The sequence below is a fragment of the Bos javanicus genome, chromosome 14 (genome assembly GCF_032452875.1).
Source record: "Bos javanicus breed banteng chromosome 14, ARS-OSU_banteng_1.0, whole genome shotgun sequence".
Lineage (NCBI taxonomy): Eukaryota > Metazoa > Chordata > Mammalia > Artiodactyla > Bovidae > Bos > Bos javanicus.
The window spans coordinates 64,790,633-64,813,560 of NC_083881.1; the positions used below are offsets into that span (position 1 = coordinate 64,790,633).

Genomic DNA, 22,928 nt, shown 5'->3' on the forward strand with positions numbered 1-22,928 from the left:
GAACTGGACATGGAACAACAGACTGGTTCCAAATAGGAAAAGGAGTATGTCAAGGCTGTATATTGTCACCCTGCTTATTTAAATTCTATGCAGAGTACATCATGAGAAATGCTGGGCTGGATGAAGCACATGCTGGAATCAAGATTGCCGGGAGAAATATCAATAACCTCAGATATGCAGATGACACCACCCTTATGGCAGAAAGTGAAGAAGAACTAAAGAGCCTCTTGATGAAAGTAAAAGAGGAGAGTGAAAAAGTTGGCTTAAAGCTCAACATTCAGAACTAAGATCATGGCATCTGGTCCCATCACTTCATGGCAAATAGATGGGGAAAGAGTGGAAAAAGTGGCTGACTTTATTTTTGGGGGCTCCAAAAATCACTGCAGATGGTGACTGCAGCCATGAAATTAAAACATGCTTCCTCCTTGGAAGGAAAGTTATGACCAACCTAGAGAGCATATTCAAAAGCAGAGATATTACTTTGCCAACAAAGGTCCATCTAGTCAAGGCTATGGTTTTTCCAGTAGTCATGTATAGATGTGAGAGTTGGACTATAAAGAAAGCTGAGCACAGAAGAATTGATGCTTTTGAACTGTGGTGTTGGAGAAGACAAGTCTTGAGAGTCCCTTGGACTGCAAGGAGATCCAACCAGTCCATCCTAAAGGAAATCAGTCCTGGGTGTTCACTGGAAGGACTGATGTTGAAGCTGAAACTCCAGTAATTTGGCCACCTGATGCAAAGAACTGATTCATTTGAAAAGACCCTGATGTTGGAAAAGACTGAAGGCAGGACGAGAAGGGGACGACAGAGGATGAGATGGCTGGATGGCATCACCGATTCGATGGAGATGAGTTTGAGTGAACTCCGGGAGTTGGTGATGGACAGGGAGGCCTGGTGTCCTATGGTTCATGGGGTCGCAAAGAATCGGACACGACCTAGTGACTGAACTGAACAGCAAAAAATGCTTTATTATGTCCCATTATTCCTACTGATCTCTTAATTAGAGTAGCTGTTTGCAGAGAGATAAAAATTTTTATTTAATAACACCTATGTACATATTTTACATGACAAACTATTTATAATAAGGAAATCTTCTCTTAAGGTGGCAAATTCTGGAGTAGTTCAAAGCTGTTAGCTTAATGTTCTAGTGGAATCCCACAGAACTGACATATAACTCAAACTAATCTCCCCTCAAATAATTTATGATAGATGGTTCTCTTGTTTAAAAAATATTTTATACTTTGAAGAACTTAAACCATTTTATATTTGATATTGTATTTTATTTCTCATAATAAAATATTATTTAAAAAAAAAATCAGGGCCTTCCTGGTGGGCCTACACCCTGGAACTAGAGAAGCCAGCACAAGCAGTGAAGACCCAGAGTAGCCAAAATAAATAAATAAGATTTAAAAAGTCATTCTTTGCATCATTTCCCACTCTCCTATGCCCCAAAATATCTGCAGTTTGAGTCTCAGTAATTGTATTGATGGTATTAAGTAACCATATATAAATATATATTATTATGAGTCATATAAAATCTTGGTACAAAAAGTGTAGTCTCCAGATCCACAGTATTCATTTTACCTGTGAGAATGTTAGAAACATAGAATTTCATCCCTATGAAACCACATTTGCATTTAACCAGAATTCCAGAGATGTTCAAATGCACACTAGTTTGAGAAGCACTGCTGTAAAATAACTATTTCAATTCATTAATTTAAAAGTTTGAACCCCCATATAGGCAATCTTTATTACTGAATGGGCATAAAATTAGAAATGGCAAATATGTAGTTTCCAATGTTAAAAAATATAATAAACACAAAGTACAACTGTTGTAAAAGTCATATATAGTCAAATTGAATGACAGAATGATAAACATATAAATTTTCATTTGCTCATTGATATTTCTCAAAATTCAAATTATATGGCAGCCACAAAAAATATGGTACACAATTTACCATTGACTTGAAGATCCCATCCCTTTTAGAAACAAATCAATCAAATGTAAACTAGAAGGGAACTTTCTAGCCAAAAGGTGAAAGACTGTGCCTAAAACCAAAAGAAATCTGAAACTAAAAGAGAGAAAAAGGAAGTAAATGCAAGTTTCCCTATCACTTCTCCATGAACTACTCATGTTCTTACTCTATTTCATTCATTCTGGCATGTTTAGTCTTCTGTCCTGCAACTGATGAAGTAAGAAAGCTACCGACTCTCTGCCTCCCTATGGACTGTAGTCTGCCAGGCTCCTCTGTCCATGGGATTTCTCAGGCAAGAATACTGGAGTGGGTTGCCATTTCCTTCTCCAAGTTGCAGGTGGATTCTTTACCACCTGAGTCATCAGGGAAACATCATATACATATATATATCATATATAAATATGATATACATATATATATAAATATATATATGTGTATATGAAACATCATATATATATAAAATATAATTTATTTATGATATATATGTATGTATATATAATATATATATATTTAATAGCTTAAATAGCAGGGTTTTTTTTTTCTTAGTAGTATGTAAAATGTTTTTTCCTACATTGACGGTTGCTTGAATTCAATGAAATATGGTACTTCCCACTCACTAACCGAGGACTCACACTCTTTTTCAACCATCCAGCATTCCAAAGGATGCTTCCATCTTTAATGAATCCTTTAGACTTCATCATCAGCTTCTTCCCTTCCTTCAACTCTTTGAAACCACACCTATATACTAAATCTGGATACTAAAAATTAGAACTAATTCTTCATATATCTATATGTTTTAAATTCCAGCATCAGATAAACATGTACAAGAAGAACTGAGCCCCAGTGAAAGGGCCAACTGAGGTGATTTCAGGCTCTGTCTACTTTAGTCCTGATGGTGGGCCACTTTCTCTATTTGTAGTCATGAATCATAATTTACTGGCATGTTATGGCACACAAACTGAATCAGGTCCACATAGGGATAGCTTTCAATCACCAATATTCATGCCTTGCAGTATATTGCTAGAGATCTTAAGACAGTATAACGCCACAGTTTTAAACTCCTAATGAAGAAACTAGTATTCTTTTAATGACTAACATGTTCTGCAGCACTGTGAGTATAACAAAAGGAAAATTTAACTGTAGTAATTTTTGTTAAATAAACAGCTCAGATCTCAAACAGGTGATGTAAGAGTAACAAAGAAAAGAAGAGGAATTATCCTCCAATTAGAAATTTAAAAATTAATTAAAAAAACATGACATGAAGGAGGAAGAAATAGAGCAGCAAAAAGAAAAAGCGTGAGGAGGAGATAGACAAGAAGAAAAAACCTTTAATTATACTAAAATTAGTGCAGTATCGGAGAAGGCAATGGCACCCCACTCCAGTACTCTTGCCTGGAAAATCCCATGGACGGAGGAGCCTCGTAGGCTGCAGTCCATGGGGTGGCTAAGAGTTGGACATGACTGAGCGACTTCACTTTCACTTTTCACTTTCATGCATTGGAGAATGGTAACCCATTCCAGTGTTCTTGCCTGGAGAATCGCAGGGACGGGGAGCCTGGTGGGCTGCCGTCTATGGGGTCACACAGAGTTGGACACGACTGAAGTGACTTAGCAGCAGCAGCAGCAGCAGTGCAGTATAGACGTGACCTAGGTCTTTGCAGTCATAAAGACCTGAGTTTGAATGGCTCTTTTGCTACCGTGATCTTAGGCAACTGACTTCATTTTTCTAAGTCTTAACTTCTTTATTTGTAAAATGGAAATAATTATAGAGCCTACACTTTGGCTTTATACAAGTATATAAAGTACCTAGTACCTGGGACATAATAAGCACTTAATACCTTTTGATATCTATATCTATCTATTTAAAATTGAGTGTTAATATGTCCCAAGCACTTTGCTAAGCATTTGAAATGTGTAAGTATTTACCTAATCCAATCTACCTATGTGTATTATCTTGTGTAAGTATGTCATGTATCCTATCCACCTATCTATCCATTCATGCTCCCACCCATCTATCCATCCATTACCTATTTTATCTCTTCATTTACAGGTAAAGAAACTGAGGCACAGGAGATTAGACAACAGCCTAAGGTCCCACAGTTACTTAGTAGAAAAGGCAGAAATAAAATGACAACTACTTTTTTAATTGATAACTACTTTTTGTCAAACTAATGGTAAATTTTAAGGCATATTAATATTTGCCTTTTGATCTCTAGAATGGCTAGACTGAGAAGAGTACACATCTGGAAAACAAATTACTCATGGTTGGCAAAGAACGTCAAGATTACTAGCAGACTCCATGTATACATTAAGAGACTCACAGGAAAAAAAGAGTTTGAATTATGACTTTCTTACCTGGTCCGTTAAGAAAATCTTTAATTTGCAGCGTTACGAGTGAAGGTGGAATACCACTTTTGCTGTCTATTTCTCCAGGTACCGTCTGCAGCCAAACTGTGCAATAATCCAGGGCTTCAGGCAAAGTCTTCCCAGGATCTGAAGAGACAAAATTAAAGCTGAAAATGTCGATTACAACAACATCAATTCTGGTGTAAGAGTTTGAGCTGATAACCAAGAGAAAAAAGTTGAAATATTGCATGTTACTTTCATTACTGCATTTGTTTGTATACATACAGTACATAAATATTAAAGAAAGCCCTCTCTGTACAAGGTAGACTGAGGAAACTATGTTTTCCAGAACCGGGCCAAAGAGGAAAAAATATTTCAAATCTTAGCTCATATCACCATTGAGTAAAGGTAGCTTCTGTACTGAGCTGCTGACTGTTAACAGTTGAACAGATAGATTTCTTTTTTAAAGGGCTGTTGGAAACAAGTTAAGGGAAAAAAAAAAAAAGGGCAACCTTTCCAGCTTAAAAAGAGGCATATACATGTTCAAAGATGCAGTGGATTAGTACTACTTACAGGTTATTCGATCTGTTTCAGTTTTACTGACATTACAATCCCTTTTACTGCTAGGCTTTTGAAGTTAACTTCAGTAGCTTTCCCATAACCTTTTTTAATGATAAAATAGGTCAATCTTTCAACAGTTCCAATTATGACTAAAAGTGGAATTTTTCAGTTTTGATTTTTCTATTAAATATTGTTCATTTTAAGCTTTTTTAAGGTTAATATTGTATATTTTTTTAAAGTTTCTTTCAGTTATTGGTGATGGCAAATGGAATTTACTTTTTAATGCTTGGCAATCCAGTTTTTATTGAAATAGCTCTTTAAATAAAAACGACTGCTATATCTTGGCATGCAATGTAGTAGGCTTTTTAAAAACTTCTAAATATTCACAGTTTTTCTTTAGTTTCAAGATTGTTTTACTCTCTGTGTTTTAATGGCCTTTCAATGTCAATTTTATAGGGATGTTCTTGCCATAGAGTCCATCTATTCCATTTTCAGTTGATTTGAAATGTGTTATTAAAGTGTTATTTATTTTAGGTTTTATTGATTGGATTGCATTCAAGAAGAGCATTTACATACTGTGTATTATATTCAACATATGGTTATACAGTATTACTGTCATATGTGAACTGGGCATATAAATTCTGCCTTGGAATTTGTATTTCTTGACCTTATCATGTGATCCTTATGAAACCTGGCACATATGAACCTTTATGTGATTTCAAAGAAAATACTAAAAGCAACTGATTGTGATGTTAGATCTATGTGGTAAAGATCAAACACTAAACTAGTGCATTCTTCTTTTTTATATAATCAGTGAATTTAAAGCAGTGAGAATATGCATAGTAGAGCTATTACACAGTAACACTATACTCTTCTGTTGTTCACATATAATGGTCAAGTCTGGTGAAAGGATGGCAAAAGTCTATTGCTGGTAGGATCTATAATCAGTCTGTAAGCTCTATGTAGCCTGTCAGGACCTGAGCATCTATTTCTAGGTCTCACCTATGTAGCCATCATTAAGAAGAAATCATTATTATCAAGTAAGTGATATTGTGCCAGACCTATATGAGGAGACACAGTTCTTGATTTTGCAGATGATACAGTCTAGAGAGAAAACAATGATCTAATGGAAAAAACATATAAATGATGTAGCTGAATAAATAATGAACAGGAATATATTAAACTGATGTAGAAATATTAATATGATGTGTAAAAACCTGGCAAGTAAAAATTAGGATGATATGTATAACAAGGTATAAAAATCATATATTTAAACTTGTATGGCAGAAAAGGGATATCATGACTATGTAAAGAGTTTGTATAATCAATACAGATACTAACAGAAAAATGGGTAAAGGGTAGAAAAAGCACTTATTTATCAAGAAAATAAACAAGTAATAAATGAAGAAAAACAAATGGCATAAAGCAGTTAAAATATAAACATTAAGAGATACTACATCTTAGAAATAATTAAAGGAAAAAAAAAAACCTTTTTAAAATAAGTCGAGTTTTCTACCTACCAAGACTAAAAAATCTGATAATGTCTATGCAAGAAGAGAGTGAAAAAGCTGGCTTAAAATTCAGCATTCAAAAAACTAAGATCCATGGCATCCGGTCCCATTACTTCATGGCAAAAAGATGGGGTAAATATGGAAACAGTGACAGATTTTATTTTCTTGGGCTCCAAAATCGCTGTGGACGGTGACTGCAGTCATGAAATCAAAAGATGCTTGCTCCTTGAAAGAAAAGCTATGACAAACCTAGACAGCATATTAAATTAAGGAGCAGAAACATTACTTTGCCAACAAAAGTCCACAAAGTCAAAATTATGGTTTTTCCAGTAGTCATGTACAGATGTGAGAGTTGGACCGTATAGAAGGCTGAGCACCAAAGAATTGATGCTTTAGAACTGTGGTGCTGGAGAAGACTTAAGAGATGACCTTGGACAATAAGGAGATCAAACCAGTCAATCCTAAAGGATATCAATCCTGAATAGTCATTGGATGCTGGAGCTGAGGCTCCAATACTTTCACCACCTGAAGTAACAAGCCAACTCAAAAGACAGTGATGCTGGGAAAGACTGAGGGCAGGAGAAGAGAGTGACAGAGGATGAGATGGTTGAATGGCATCATCGACTCAATGGACATGAGTTTGAGCAAACTCTGGGAGATAGTGAAGGACAGGGAAGCCTGGAGTGCAGCAGTCCCTGGGGTCCCAAAGAGTTGGACATGACTTAGCGACCGAACAAACGTTAACACACACACATACAAATTCATTGTAGAATTGTTTATCATAGCAAAAAGTAGAAAAGAACTAAGATATCCATCAATGGATTAATATTTAAATAAAAAACAATAACCCATACAATGTTTAAAAGAATCAAGATTTATACGTATTGACATAGTAAGACAACATTTTATGCTAATAGTAAATAACAAAGGTTGAATATTTTTTCATTTATTGGCCATTTAGGATTCTTCTTCTAAAAATAAATACTCATTTTGCTATTGGGTTTTTTTTCTTACTGATTTGTAGAAACTCCTTATGTATTATGGGTGTTAATGATTTGTTTGCCATGTGTAGCAAGTGTTACTTCCTGGTATGTTAGTTGCCTTCTAGTTATATCCTGATGCTTTTTACATACATACTTCTGAATAGATGAGGTAAAAAATTATTAACATATCTTACGGATTTATCCCTAGGTAGAGTATATATTTTCCCATAGTCTATTGAAGGATTTCTAAGATCTGTTTTTACCTTTAGCTATTTAATCCTTCTGGAGAACACTGTTTTATGAAAAAGGAAAAAAACTCCTCAGTCTCACTATTAATTCAGTTCGGTTGCTCAGTCGTGTCCAACTCTTTGCGTCCCTGTGAACTGCAGCACGGCAGGCCTCCCTGTCCATCAGCAACTCCCAGAGCCTACTCAAACTTATGTCCACTATTAATTAAGCTTATTTAAAACAAGAAACACATTTTTTTTCACTCGATAGATAAGCAAAACCTTAAAATGAGTAATATCTTGTGTGGGGGAGAAAGAAAAATTGATATTGATAACCATGTATGATAGGTAAGAGTGTGTCAGTTGCTCAGTCATGTCCGACTCTTGTGACCCCATGGACTGGAGCCCATTAGGCTCCTCTGTCCATGGGATTTCCCAGGTGAGAACACTGGAATGGGTTGCTATTTCCTTCTCTGCAGATTTTCCCGACCCAGGGACTGAATTCCCTCTCTTACATATCCTGCACTGGCAGGTAGATTCTTTTCTCCTAGCGCCACCTGGGAAGCCATATATTACATCCCCGGTTTAAAATGTAAAGCTGCATTCAGACGGCTGATACAAGAACAGAATAACTGAAATTAAGAACATTCAGGAAAACACAGGGTCATGGTTGATGAATACTGAATGTATGACAGGGCTGGTGGCTACTCCCTGAGTTTTGGCTAAAACCTCTACTCTGGACATGCCTATAGTCACTGTGGTGAGATGAAGCAGCAGCAGTAGCAGAAAGGTGTATGAGAATCCCAGAGGATAGACAGCTCAGGTGTGTAAATCACTATTTGGTCCCTCTGGCTCTCACGGCTAGATGATGTGGGGGATGACTTCTAGACTTCCTGAACTGTCTTAAATTTAGCTTCTCCTTAATTACATCATCAGGTCTAGAAAATAGGATTCATATTACACATTCCTTGGGGTTAATATATAGCTGGAAAATCACCAGAAAAACCAAGATTAAAGGAGCCTGTGAATATGATACAAACGGAGTGACAAATAGGGATGACTTTATCATTCTGGAAGCTCTGTTAGACTTTGCCAGCTTTCTTCTTCATACTCAGCGAACACCTATTTATTTAAGTAAAGGAAGCTCTCAAAAAGAATAAGCCCCTGCTGATGTTAATGAGCATGTTTACATTTACACTGTTGTCCCTCGGCCAAAGAAACAGGAGAAAGCCATATCTTATTATGACTAACAGACTGTGGGAAATGGGTCAGGAACACACAATAATCTGCTCACAGCCATAAATCTTGTTCAAAGTCAGTTAGCATTCACTTCCATGAGACACTGGTATTGACAAAGTTATAATATTTGTTTTTCTTCTGGGTTGACCTGGACTTCAAAACAAAATACTTCATCATATCATGTCACAAAGAACAAACACCAAAGGGAAGATTCAGAGCTTAAAGTCCACTCCCAGATGGACCAAGGTACCGCTGGCTTTTATAGAGCTTGATTCAGATTATGTTCCTTGTGCTTGTAGATTACTTTGTCTTCTTCACAAAACCTACATTTCACTTAACTGCTTAGGAGGTTTTTCTGTTTTTCTCTGATTCTGATAAAGTCATCTTTCTAGTGCTGCTCATTATTGTTATTTTTTGACCCTTAGCAGATGTTCACAGAGTTAAGTATGTCTTTGCTTAACATTTGAATTACATAAAATATAACATGACTCATGTGTTCAGCTCACAATGAAACTTTAGAAATGAATTTATTTTCTTTGCAATCTTTACTTACAAAAAACTTATTTTCCAAGCTTATATAGAACAGCTTAGTGCTGCAGACTTTGTAAGCTTCACAGTTACTCGGTTTTGTTTTATTAATACTATGTGGCAGGATATTTCTTTTTTATAACTAAGCTGAATTTTCAGTAAGGTCCCAATGAGGAAACATTTTCCCACAGATTTCAGTTAGGATTTCCTCATTTTAAGATTGATATAATATTGAATATATAATGAAGTCCATTTACTTTTGTACCAGATACTTCAAAGAGACAAACCCATTTTGGTTTTTTTTGCCTTGAGTAAAAACTTTGAGTTTTAAAAAGCTTTGTGTCCTAAGAATCTCTTTATTTCCAAGCTACATAATGATTATAAAGAGAACCAGAGTGAGACTCCATACCAACATCATTTTCTTCCTCTTTCCCCCTCTCTCTTCTGCCACAGTTACTTTTACCAACCACAGGTTTCAATGGAGTTGATAATTCATGTCTGTTTCTGCTTTATCTTCACTACTTTTGTGCTCAAGAACACCTCTCACAACTGAACTGGTTAAAGAAGGGCAGAAAAAGAAATTGGTCCATCGGTTATTTTCCCTGAAAGTTCCAGGCAAAGTTTTCATGGAGGAAGACGCAAGTAACTATAGTCACCATAATGTTTCTGACTCTTTGATTCAATTTTCTCATGATACCCTTGTCTTTTACATTCTACGGAAGATGAATGCTAAGTTATATAGGGAGCAAGGTCAAGAGAATCAAATCTCCCCATGATAGAGAGTTCCTCTAAATTTATGTTACCAGAAAAAAATATTATTAATTGAAATTTGGGGGATAAATCTTGAAAAATAAATATGATTAATTGAGTTTTGGTGTGCTTCATTTTAAGCATGTTTTCTTTAGTAAGCAAATAATCTATCGTCTTATTTCTGTATTAGCTTCTTGCTGTACTAATGTAATCCTGTTGCTATTTGCAATCCCAACCAAATCCTGCTCAGTATTATCAAATACTTTTGAAATTATATCATGCTTTAATTTTCAATCCTACTGATGCTTACTGATGATATATAATTAAAATTAATGTGATCCCTAAACTATTACTGTAGATTAAAATTTCAGCAACTTTTGGCTTTGATTTCATATTGCACTGAGTTTCCCTTCCTTTTTCCCGCCCACCCTGAATTTTCTGATAGCTGCACATCATGAAAACATCACAAATTTCTCAGTGGCACAACACAAATACTTGTACGATGTAGCACTGCAAATAGCCGCAAGATTTTACTTGTCTCCATTTTACTAATTCTAGAAAGTCTTGAAAGATCTACTATTTGGTTTTTAAAAAGGAAAAACAGATTATATATTTTATTCACTTTAAAGCCACCTGTTATTATGTCACAAGCATGCTGAAGTCTGCTATCAGCATATCAGACATATCAGCATATCAGGCATATCAGCTATCAGGCATATCCCAGGATGCCACAGAACCAAAGTGGCATCTGTGACTGTTTAGGGAGACTGGTTCTCTCTGGCCTGAGGTATCCAGAGCCATCATGTTTATGAAGTGAAGTGAAATGAAAGTTGCTCAATTGTTTCTGACTCTCTGTGAACCCGTGGCCTATATAGTCCATGGAATTCTCCAGGCCAGAATTTTCCAGGCTGAAGTGGGTAGCCTTTTCCATCTCCAGGGGATCTTCCCAACCCAGGGATCAAACCCAGGTCTCCTGCATTGCAGGCTGATTCTTTACCAGCTGGGTCACAAGGGAAAGCCAAGAATACTGGATGGGTAGCCTGTCCCTTCTCCAGCAGATCTTCCTGACCCAGAAATCAAACTGAAGTCTCCAGCATTGCAGGCAGATTCTTTACCAACTGAGCTATGAGGGAAGCCTCATGTTTATGAAAGAGCACGTTAAGTGACTTTTGATGAACTCTAGAGGCACAACTGATAAGTGGTAAGATACTGTCACATGAAAGAGGTTTGTGAAACAGTTTATTATTGACCCAGGACTTACTGAAAACAGCCTTTATTCCATGGAGCTTTCTAACATTTTCTTAAAGAAGAGTTTACATCAGTCTGAAGTGAGAGCTGCTCAGTAGCGTGCGAATCTTTGCGACCCTGTGGACTATGCAGTCCATGAAATTCTCCAGGCCAGAATACTGGAGTGGATAGCCTTTCCCTTCTCACCCCAGGGATCGTATTGTCAGTGGATTCTTTACCAGCTGAGCCACCAGGGAAGCCCAAGAAGGTCACTGGGCCCAGGACACCATCAGGGACTCAGTTTGTAACAGGAAAAAAAGTGTGTAGGGTAATGAAAGAACATGAACTCTGGAGGTACATAGTGAAGTGAAAGTGTTAGTTGCTCAGTTGTGTCTGACTCTTTGAGACTCCTTGGATTGTAGTCTGTCAGGCTCCTCTGTCCATGGAATTCTCCAGGCAAGAATACTGGAGTGGGTTGCCATGCCCTCATCCAGGGGATCTTCCCAATGCGGGGATCGAACCCAGATCTCCCACATTGCAAGCAGATTCTTTACCGCCTGAGCCACCTGGGAAGCCCTGGAGGTACATAGATCTGGATATAAATCCTGACTCCTTAAACTGGGTAAATTTAATTTTAACTTCCCTGAGTCTCCGATTGTTTTCAAAATGGGGATAATAAACTAAATTATGGGGATGTTGAGAATATTATATTAGATAATATATGTACTGTGGTTTGTATGGACATGTTATGGTAGACGTTCAATAAACAGTCACTATTTTGTTTCTTAAACACAAACTCTAAACAAAATAGGAGTATATGTGTGGTATACCTTTCAAGTATCATTCTTCTTAGTTTTTTGTTTTTTTAATTTTGAAAAATCTTTACTGCTTATATAAAATAAGAGGAATATAATGTAAAAGGTAAAAAAAATAGTGGAAATTATACTCAATTTTGGGCTTCCCCTGTGGCTCAGATGGTAAAAAATCCACCTGTAATGCGGGAGACTCAGGTTCGTTCTCTGGATCAGGAAGATTCCATAGAGAAGGGAACGGCAACCCACTCCAGTTTTCTTGCCTGGAGAATACCATAGACAGAGAAGCCTGGAGGGCTACAGTTCATGGGACAGCAAAGAGTCAGACACGACTGAGCGACTGTCAGTTCACTTCATATGCCCAATTTTAACCTTAAAAGCTACTAAACTTCTTAATATTTAGCTTTTCAAATAATAATTATTCAAGTCTGAAATATGAGTCAACATATTTTACTTCCATATAAAATAATCTTTGCTAAGGAGAAATTACAGACCTGACAATATCTTTGCATTTTGGTTCTGAGAGTTATCAAAACTGTATTCTCAGCTTCTTTCTCATCCTTTAGAAATGATTGGCCTACAAGTGAGTCTAGGATATGCAATTTGCAAGCCAAAGTTGATTTCTTTTCATTTTTTAAACTAGAAGTTAGAGACTCCTTTTACAAAGGTGGCTGGGTATATCAACCTTTATACAAAGAAGACTGAAATGACACTTTAAAATAATTTGTAAGTAGATATAGTGAGTCCATCAGGATTTCCATTTCACAGGGCTTTATTTTTAAGGAAGATCAAAAAGAGTTCATAACTAGCCAGAGGAGGGAGGGTGGGAGGAAATACCTAAAGAGGACTCAGGGTAACTAACAGGCAAGGGCTTAGAGAGTCCCTACTCTCCTTTCCTCTCTCTGGCTTTATCGACTACATGTAGTCCTAGATGGTTCTTTAGTGGAATCCTTTTATTACCAGTCAAAAATACACAAAAGTTTCCCTTAACATAAATGGAATGAAATGTCAAGGAAAGCATTTTGGGAGGATCTACTGTATGTGATCAATTTGCCTCTATGTATGAAATTCATCTGGGGACAGCTCCCAAGGGCCTCCTTCAGAAGTCATGGTTATACTTAGTTTTGGTATGCTCAAAAATGACTGGAAGTGTAACTCCTTTCAATCAGTGATTACTATCAGAATAGTCACCTTCCAATCACTAGATATGCAAAAGGCAAAGCTATAGGTTTATTGAGTTGCTTATTTTTTTTATATTTATTTTTTGCTCCTTAGCTTAAAGGCTGTCTTATTATTTTTCTTTTTTTAAATGTAGCCACAGAAACAAATCTAGTCCACGAGGCTTCTACAATACCTGAAAACTAAATCATGAAGGAACCTATATCCATAAAACACAGTAACAATTCAATGAAAAAACAGCAAAATCAACCAAAAATTCAATTCTAAATTGCTATATAAATGGTCAGTGGCACCGTTTCCTTGTCAATATTTAGGCATTTGACTAACTCTAACCATTTTGACTAACTCTAAGAATTTTTTTCACCTCTTAAGATGTGACAGGAAGGGGAAAAGGAGATTTCCAGGTTTGAGATTACAAACCTGGAGCCCATAGGAAGGAAAAGTGGAAAAAATTAAAATGCCTATTGGCGTGTTTGATCACCAGGGTCTACTGGTTCTTATTTTTTGAACCAAACTTGCCATACCTTGGTAGAAGAAAGTGCATTCTTCCCACTTAATGATGCTAATCAGCAGATAATATGTGAAGCATCATCTCAATTAATTCCTTTAATTTTCTACACCGTTTCATGTTGTGATTGATCCCTTTACTATTTTTTTTGTTATTTTAATGTTGAATTCTAATGTTGGTGACTTCCTGGTGGCCCAGTGGTTAAGAATTTGTCTGCCAACGCAGGGGACACTGATGGATCCCTGGTATGGGAAGATTCCACATTCCTTGGGGCAACTAAGCCGCAACTACTGAGCCTGTACGCTAGAGTCCATGAGCTGCAACTGCTGAGCCCATGCACCCTAGGGCTCATGGTCTGCAACAAGGGGAGCTACAATGAGAAGTCCGTGTACCACAATGAAAGAATAGCCTCTGCTTGCCACAGCTAAAATAAGCTTGCAGACAGCAACGAAGACCCAGAGCAGCCAAAAATAAATAAATAAATTCCAATGTTGGTTTCAGATACTTTATATGACATGTGATTAATTCAGAGCAAGGACACAGAGGAAGCTATTTACTCAAAAAATGTAGTCATATAAATTCATGGAAGATCAAATTCATCTGAACTGTAAGCCTCAGCTCCACTCTGTTTGGGTTCTATAACACTGAAGGCAAATCCAGTGACTATAAATTATTCTTCTCATTTTTCCTTCACTATGAATATATGCTGATGATTACAATTGGTGTTAAAAAGGGCCAGGACACTAATCTTTTTATCATGTCCAAAAAGGAAAGTCTTATTACCATTAAGCTCTCCTTTCTAATGCTAATAACTACAGAAGTCCCAATTTACAGCTGAATATTTCACAGTTCCAAGGTATTTCACAAACATTATTTGGAGGTCAGACTAAACCATCAAACTACAAAAAACACATATTATTATAGAGGTATACCTTGTTTTATCACGCTTTGTAGATATTGACTCTTTTAGAAATTGAAGGTTTGTGGCAATTCTGTCAAGCAAGTTGACTGGTGCCATTTTTCCAAAAGCATTATCTCATTTTGTGTCTTTGTGTTATCACATGTTGGTAAGTTTCTGATATTTCAATTTTTTCATTATTATATGTGTTATGGTGATCTGTGATCAATGATCTTTGATGTTACTATTCTAATAGTAGAGCATGTGGGCTCAGCAATTATTTTAGGGCACCACAAAACATGCCCATATAAGATAATGCAGTGTTGTATGTGTTCTGACTGTGCCACTGACTGGTCACTCCCCCGTCTCTCTCTCTCCTCTGGCCCCCCTATTCTCTGTGCTCAGCTGCTACTATCATGTCCGCCTCTTTGTGACCCCATGAAGGTAGACTGCCAGGCTCCTTTGTCCATGAAATATCTCAGGCAAGAATACTGGTGGTGGTGGTTTAGTCGCTAAGTTATGTCTGACTCTTGTGACCTCATGGACTGTAGCCTGCCAAGCTCCTCTGTCCATGGGATTTTCCAGGCAAGAATACTGGAGTGGATTGACATTTCCTTCTCCAGGGGATCTTCCTGACCCAAGGATTGAAACCGCATCTCATGTGTCTCATGCACTGCAGGTGGGTTCTTTTACCTGCTACACCATCGGAGACGCCCCATTCCCTGAGATACAACAATACAGAAATTAGATCAATTAATAACCCTACAGTGGACTCTGAATATTCAAATGAAAGGAAGTGTTGTACATCTCTCGCTTTAAATCAAAAACTAGAAATGATAAAGCTTAGTGAGGAAGGCACACTGAAAGCCCAGACAGGCCAAAAGCTAGGCTTCTTGGACCAGTTAGCCTAGTTGTGAATGCAAAGGAAAAGTTCTTGAGGGAAATTAAAAGTGCTACTTCAGTGAACATATAAATAATAAGAAAATAAAACAGCTTTATTGCTGATAGGAGAAAGTTTTAGTGGTCTGGATAGATGATCAAACTAGTCACAACATTTTCTTAAGCCAAAGCCTAATCCAGAGAAAGGTCTTAATTCTCTTCAATTCTATAAAGGATGAAGGAGATAAGGAAGCTGCAGAAGAAAAGTGTGAAGCTAGCAGAGTTTATAGTTCATGAGATTTAAGGAAAGAGGCCAACTCTGTAACATACAAGTTCAAGGTGAAGCAGCAAATGCTAATTTAGAAGCTGTAGCAAGTTATCTAGAAGATCTGATATCAAGACCCAGAAGCTAAGATAATTAATGAAGGTGGCAACACAAAACAACAGATTTTCAATGTAGTCAAAACAGCCTTATACTGGAAGAAGATGCCATCTAGGACTCTCATAGCTAAAGAGGAGAAGTCAATTCCTGGCTTCAAAGCTTCAAAGGCTGATTCTCTTATTAGGGGTCAGTGCAGCTGGTGACTTGAAGCCAATGCTCATTTACCAATCTGAAAATCCTAGGGCCTTTAGGAATTAAGCTAAACCTACTCCGTCTGTGCTTTATTAATGGAACAAAACCTGGATGACAGCACATCTGTTTACAACACAGTTTCCTGGATATTTTAAGCCCACTGTTGAGATCTACTGCTTAGGGAAGAAAAGATTCCTTTCAAAACATTACTGCACATTGACAATGCACCTGGTTACCTAGGAGTTCTGATGGAGATGTACAACGAGATCAATGTTGTTTTCATTTCTGTTAACACAACATCCATTCTGCAGCCCATAGATCAAGGAGTAATTTCAACTTTCAAGCTTTACTATTAAAAAAATACATTTTGTGAAGCTCTAACTGCCATAGATAGTGATTTCTCTGATGAATCTGGTAAAGTAAATTAAAACCTCCTGGAAAGGGTACACCATTCTAGATGCCATTAAGAACATTTGTGATTCATGGGAAGAGGTCAAAATATCAACAATGGGAAGACGTTGATCCCAATTCTCATGAATGACTCTGAGGGGTTCAAGACTTCAGTGGAGAAAGTAACTGCAGATGTGGTGGGAACAGCAAGAGAACAAGAATTAGAAGTGAAGCCTGAACATGTGACTAAACTGATGCAATCTCATGATAAAGCTTTAACGGAGGAGGGATTTTTTCTTATGGATGAGCAAAAAAGTGATTTCTTGAGATGGAGATGCCACGAAGATTGTTGAAATGACAACAAAGGGCTTAGAATATTACATAAACTTAGTTACAAGGTAGTGGCAGGTTTTGAGAGGATGAACTCCAGTTTTGGAAGAAGTTCTACGTGGGTAAAAGGCTATCAAGCAGCACTGCATGCTACAGAGAAATCACTCATGAAACGAAGTCAATCAACATGGCAAACTTTACTGTTATTTTAAGATGCTGCCACAGCCACCCAAACCTTCAGTAATCACCATCCTGAACAACAAAGAGGCAAGACACTATACCTGCAGGAAGATTAGGACCCACTGAAGGTTCTGATGATGGTTAGCATTTTTAGCAATGAAGTATTTTTAAAGTAAGGCATGTTCATTGTGTTTTAGAAATATCACTATTGCACACTTAAGGGACTATACTATACAGTGTGAAAATAATTTTTATATGCACTGGGAAACCAAAAAGTTCTTGTGACTTGTTTTACTGCAATATTTGCTTTATTGCAGTGGTTCTAGAACCAAAGTCACAATATCTCTGAGGTATGCCTGTACCTATCTTAGAGAAAAGGAAATTAAAGCACCAAGAAGCTCAGTTTTCTGCATGAAAGAGCTTTGGCGTTAGAGCCATGACTAAAAGTCTAAGCTTCTGATTTCCATTCCCGAACTCTTCACCATACATAAATCCTCCCACTGGCTGGGTCACTTCTTTACTTAACTTTCTCACCACCAACTCTCCCTGAGTGACATACAATAGTGCCTCCCATTTAAAGGACCAACTTACTTGTTGAGTCCTGTCAAAGCAATAATTTCATTTCACATTACTGGCCAGCGAGAAATTTTCCTAGCAGCTAAATTTTCAGATAAATGTTCAAGTTGTGATCATTATGACATTAAAGTCACAGGTTAATTCTAAGCCTTTCCAGGGATATTAGCAACACTGTTAATTCTAAAGAGACATGTAATTCAAGCTTTCTCTTAAACTCACAAGAACTAAATGAAATCAAGATATGATTTATGAGGTGTTACAAGCCAGTTTATGATTTTCTAACTGTTGGTTTACTCAAATGTCTTTGGCACATTTTCTGCAGACCTACCCATGAAAGAGCAAAAAGCCAATTATTATAACTGAAAATCTTCAAACTATACAATAGCTATAATTGAACTGAAATGATGTGAAGTTTTTTTTAGCCGATTACAACCACTGTTTTAAAATCAGCTTAAAGATACTAGCAGTGATGAAAAAAAGCAACAACAACCTTAACATTAACATCCACTGAGTTCTGTGCTACACACTTAGCTAAAAGCTTCATATATACTGTTTACTCCTTACAGCAACTCCAGGAGGTTGCTACCAGTATATCCCCACATTAAAGATAAGGAACTGAAGTTTAGAGGGGTTAAATGACTTGCCCAAGGTTACACAGTAGTATGCAGTAGAGCTGGGATCAGAACTCAGAACTAACTCACTCCAAATCTTGACTGCTTAATAAACTATTCCATGTCTGCCTCTTAACTGAACCTCAAGTCATATCTGTAATGTTATAAAACCTTACAGTGAAGAAAAGGCCCATTACTAGAGGTATTATGACATGGATTTTACACAAGAGTTGTGCTATAACCTGCTTTTTCAGTAGGGTAAGTTTTTTGTTGTTTTTTAGTCTCTAAGTCGTGGCCAGCTCCTCGTGACACCCCTCAACTGTAGCCCACTAGGCTCCTCTGACCATGGGATCTCCTAGGCAAGAGGAGTCCTAGGCAACACTTGGAGTGGGTTGCCATTTCCTCCTCCAGGGGATCTTTTTGACCAAGTGATCAAACCCACGTCTCCTGCTTGGCAGGCAGATTCTGAGCCACCTGGAAAGCCCCAAGAAAAGTTCTAATCAACTGTAATTTCTGTATTTTAGTTTGGCTAATGCCTGAAAAATTACGTTAAGATAAAAAGGTTGCAAGAGGGTGAAAGTAATGTTTTCAAACTACTTTGTTAGTTTCTAGCACCCATAAATGAGTAATAAGATCCTCGAATGACTGCATACTGAGGAAGTATAGTTGGGGTGGGGCAGGAATAGTGAAGTTCCCTTAGAATGGTTCAAGTCCTTCACAATTGACCAGATGGCAGAGTCATTTCTTCAAAAACAAACAAAAAGCCCCAAACAAACAAGAAGAAAAATGACTTTTTGAGGCTGCCTTGGGCTGCATAGTCAAGATATGAGGCAATTTCCAATCTGGACTCCATTACCTTAAACAAAACAAATACCAACTTTTAAATATTTATAAACACAACTAATATGATTATGTTAAAACAACTACATACATCTTTATTTAAATGAGAATTGCCAATAATACAGCTGCTACATGTAAAGGTGCTGGCAGAAGATCTCGTTTCTGTTAGAGGTTGCTCTAAGTTACAAGGGCATGGAGAAAGGCCATATTTTAATATTTTAAAAAGAAACCTGTTGACTCACAGATGTACTATCTACTTGAACTAGATGGGCAATCATTTGTAGATTATTAGTACCAATATTTATAAAAGAAATTTAAGTTGATAATTTATACTTCAAAAAATTTTCCATTTTTTAAATATTATGGAGAATAACACAAAACACTGCATAATTTAAAACCTGGCAGACTACAGTCCATAGGGTTGAAAGAGATGGACATGGCTGCAGCGACTTAGCATGCATGCTACTCAAGATCACTAAATTATGTAGAATGGGGATTATATTTTATTAATGACACTTTCAAAATCATAAGCAATTCTCATCACTCTTATTTCACTTCAGTTTTCTCAAACAAATGCAGATACAGGTATACATGTAGATTCCATTTTATTCTGCTGGCATCTCATATATAATTAGGTTTTTAAATATATATGTGCATAAAGTATATATGACACACACATATGTGTATATATACAGCCACATCTGCTGAGAAGGCAGACTGACATAAGGAACAATGAGTTTTACAGCATTTCCTCTTTTAACTTGATTTTATAATATATGAAAGAATATCCCTAAGAAACACATTGAGAGAACACTATTACCACCCTTTGAGTTTTGGGGTATGTTCTTTGCTTAATGGTGACATGGGCAGGATCAAGTTAATGCTGACAACTCCCTGGGAACAGTTATTACTCACTACAATATATTTAACTGATCTGTGCTCATAGATGTAAAGATATTAAAGTATCACTTTTAGAGGAAATCCTGTATTAAGTTTCTCAGAAAACCATGTCTCTGCTAATGGACCAGAAAATATTTTCATTATCTTAAAATTTCAGGATTTCTGGTGCCAGCCAAAATTGGAATAAGCTTACTACAGTCCAATCCCCATGCTGCTTAAATTAACTCAAGAAAAAGGACAAAACACAAATACCTGACAACTCTGAAAAGTAAACAAGAACAATAGAGACTGGGGACGGGAGTTAAATTGCAGATATGATCCAACGGTGGTGAATTTTCCATTTGTTTTTCATCTTTTTCCTTATAACTCTGATTTGAGAGTGAGTTCTAAGTTGTGGTGCACAGTGATGGCAGGAACAGCCAAAAGTCCAACAGAAACCTCGTCTGGCAGATAAGGCCCATGTGGTTTTCAAGACTGCTGAGGAAACCAGCTGCTTTTTATTTTTCTTTTTTTCTCTTCTGGTTTTCCCCCTAGGGTAAGGTGTGTGTGTGTGTGAGTGTGGGAAGTAGTGCAGTGGCTGTTCTATGGTGGCAGTGACACAAGCATTTAAAATTTTATGGAGGTACTATGTTTCATGAGATACAGGTAAACATGCTTGAAATGAATGGAAATACAGAGGTTTTCAGAAGTGAAGAAGAAACTATAAAAAATAATCAAATGGAAATATCACCACAGAAAAATCCAATAGAAATTATTTAATATGAAGAACAGAGAGGGGGGGGAAAATGAACCATGAATGGAGTCTCAGGAATCTGAAGAATAATATAAAAAAGTTTAACCGTGGAGTCCTAAAAGAAGAGGAGAAAGACTGGTACAGAAAGAAATAATAGCTAAAAAGTTCCTAAATTTAATTTTAAAATATTTACAGAGTCAAGAAACTCAGAGAACCTCAAACAGGATAAATTTAAAGAAATCTAGACCAGAAACATCATATAATAAAACTCAGGAAATCAAAGGTAAACAAAAAAAATCTTAAAGACAGCTAGAGAAAACCAACACGCTACATTTATGGAAGCAACAGTTGGAATTATCATGCATTTCTCATAAGAAAGCAGAGGGGATAGAAGACAGTGGAACAATATTTCTGAAGCACAGAAAGAAATATTAACCTAGAATTCTATATCTAGCAAAAATATCCTTCAGGAATGAGAGGAAACAAATACTCCCAGATAACAGAAAACTCAGAGAATTTGTTACTAGCAGGTCTGCTCTCAAAGAAATGCTAAAGAAGTTCTTAATGTTGAAGGAAAATGCACCAGAGAAAAACTCAGAACTTTAGGAATGGAGGAAGATCTCTGGACACGGTAAATACCTGGGAAATATTTATAAAACATACTAGTTTTTTCCTCTTTAGTTCTTTCAAGTATATAAGATTACTGACACAAAGGTCAAAATTGTATCTGGTAGGATTTTCAGTAGGTGAAAAGTAATATATATGATAACTATAACATAAATGGGGAAGGGGAAAGGGACCTTTATGATTATAAGGTTCCTACATTTTCTTGAAGTGATAAAATATTACTACTAAATAGACTGTGAAAGATTAAGAATGAAAAGATGCTAACTCCTTGGATGAAAAACTATGACAAAACTAGACAGTGTATTGAAAAGCAGAGACATCACTTTGCTAGCAAAGGTCTGTATAGTCAAAGCTATGGTTTTTCCAGTAGTCATGTACAGATATGAGAGCTGGACAGATATAAAGAAAGCTGAGCACTGAAGAATTGATACTTTTGAACTGTGGTGCTGGAAAAGACTCTTTAGAGTCCCTTGGACAGTAAGGAGATCAAACCAGTCAATCCTGAAACAATCAACCCTGAATATTCATTGGAAGGGCTGCTGCTGAAGCTGAAGCTCCAATACTTTGGCCACCTGACACAAAGTCTGACTCACTGTAAAAGACTCTGATGCTGGGAAGGATTGAGGACAGGAGGAGAGGGATACAGAGGATGAGAAGGTTGGATGGCATCATCAACTCAATGGGCATGAGTTTGAGCAAGCTCCAGGATATAGAAAAGGACAGGGAAACTTGGCAAGCAGCAGTCAATGGGGTCACAAAGAGTCAGAGATTGAAAACCGAGCAAAAGATTGACTGTGAAAGATTCAGTATGTACACTGGAAACCTCAGAGCAACCACAAACATTACAAAGAAACACAGACGAGAAGCAGGCAGGTAAATTACACAGAATACTAAAAATTATTCTGAATTGTAGATAGAGAGAAACCTTGGTGTTGTTTTGTTTAGTCACTCAGTTGTGGTGTCCAACTCTTTTGTGAGCCCGTAGACTGTAGCCTGCCAGGCTCCTCTGTCCATGGAATATCCCAGGCAAGAATACTGGAGTGGGTTACTATTTCCTTCTCCAGGGGATCTTCCTGATCCAGCGATCCAACTTGCATCTCCTGCATTGCTGGGTGGAAATGTTTACCACTGACCCACCAGGGAAACTCAGAAAAAAATCTACTACTGTGAAAAAAAAAAAATGAGTATTCTTATTTCATTCCTCAAAATTCAAGCAGTTTTCCTTAAATCATCCCATTCAAATGATACTAAGCTTTCCTTGGGGCTTCCCAAGATCATGGGGGCTTTTCTTGGGGCTTCCCAAGTCAATGATCAAGTGACTTATCATTTTTATGACCCTACTGAATAAGAGAATCAAAATCTGAGAGGATCAGGGCCTACAGGTCTCCTGTATATGAATTTTTGGTAACATTCTTATTGGTTCCCTCATTAATTAATGAACTAAGTAAAATCTCTGACATCTTCATTTTATATTTATAAAAGAATTATGACTTTTTGAAAAATTATCCTCTGAAAATGGTATGTTTTTAAAGAGTGAAACAAA

The 22,928-nt window shown here is 36.9% G+C and overlaps 1 protein-coding gene across 16 annotated transcripts in view; it reads right to left on the minus strand.

The window, feature by feature from the left end:
- The window catches only part of VPS13B (vacuolar protein sorting 13 homolog B), an 804,527-nt gene that overhangs the window by 210,488 nt on the left and 571,111 nt on the right, over window positions 1–22,928 (minus strand). For all 16 annotated transcript variants that reach the window (XM_061438325.1, XM_061438316.1, XM_061438319.1 and 13 more), the window contains one exon: window positions 4,332–4,469. In XM_061438325.1, coding sequence (XP_061294309.1) covers window positions 4,332–4,469 — 138 coding nt within the window. The remainder of the gene's footprint in view (window positions 1–4,331; window positions 4,470–22,928) is intronic.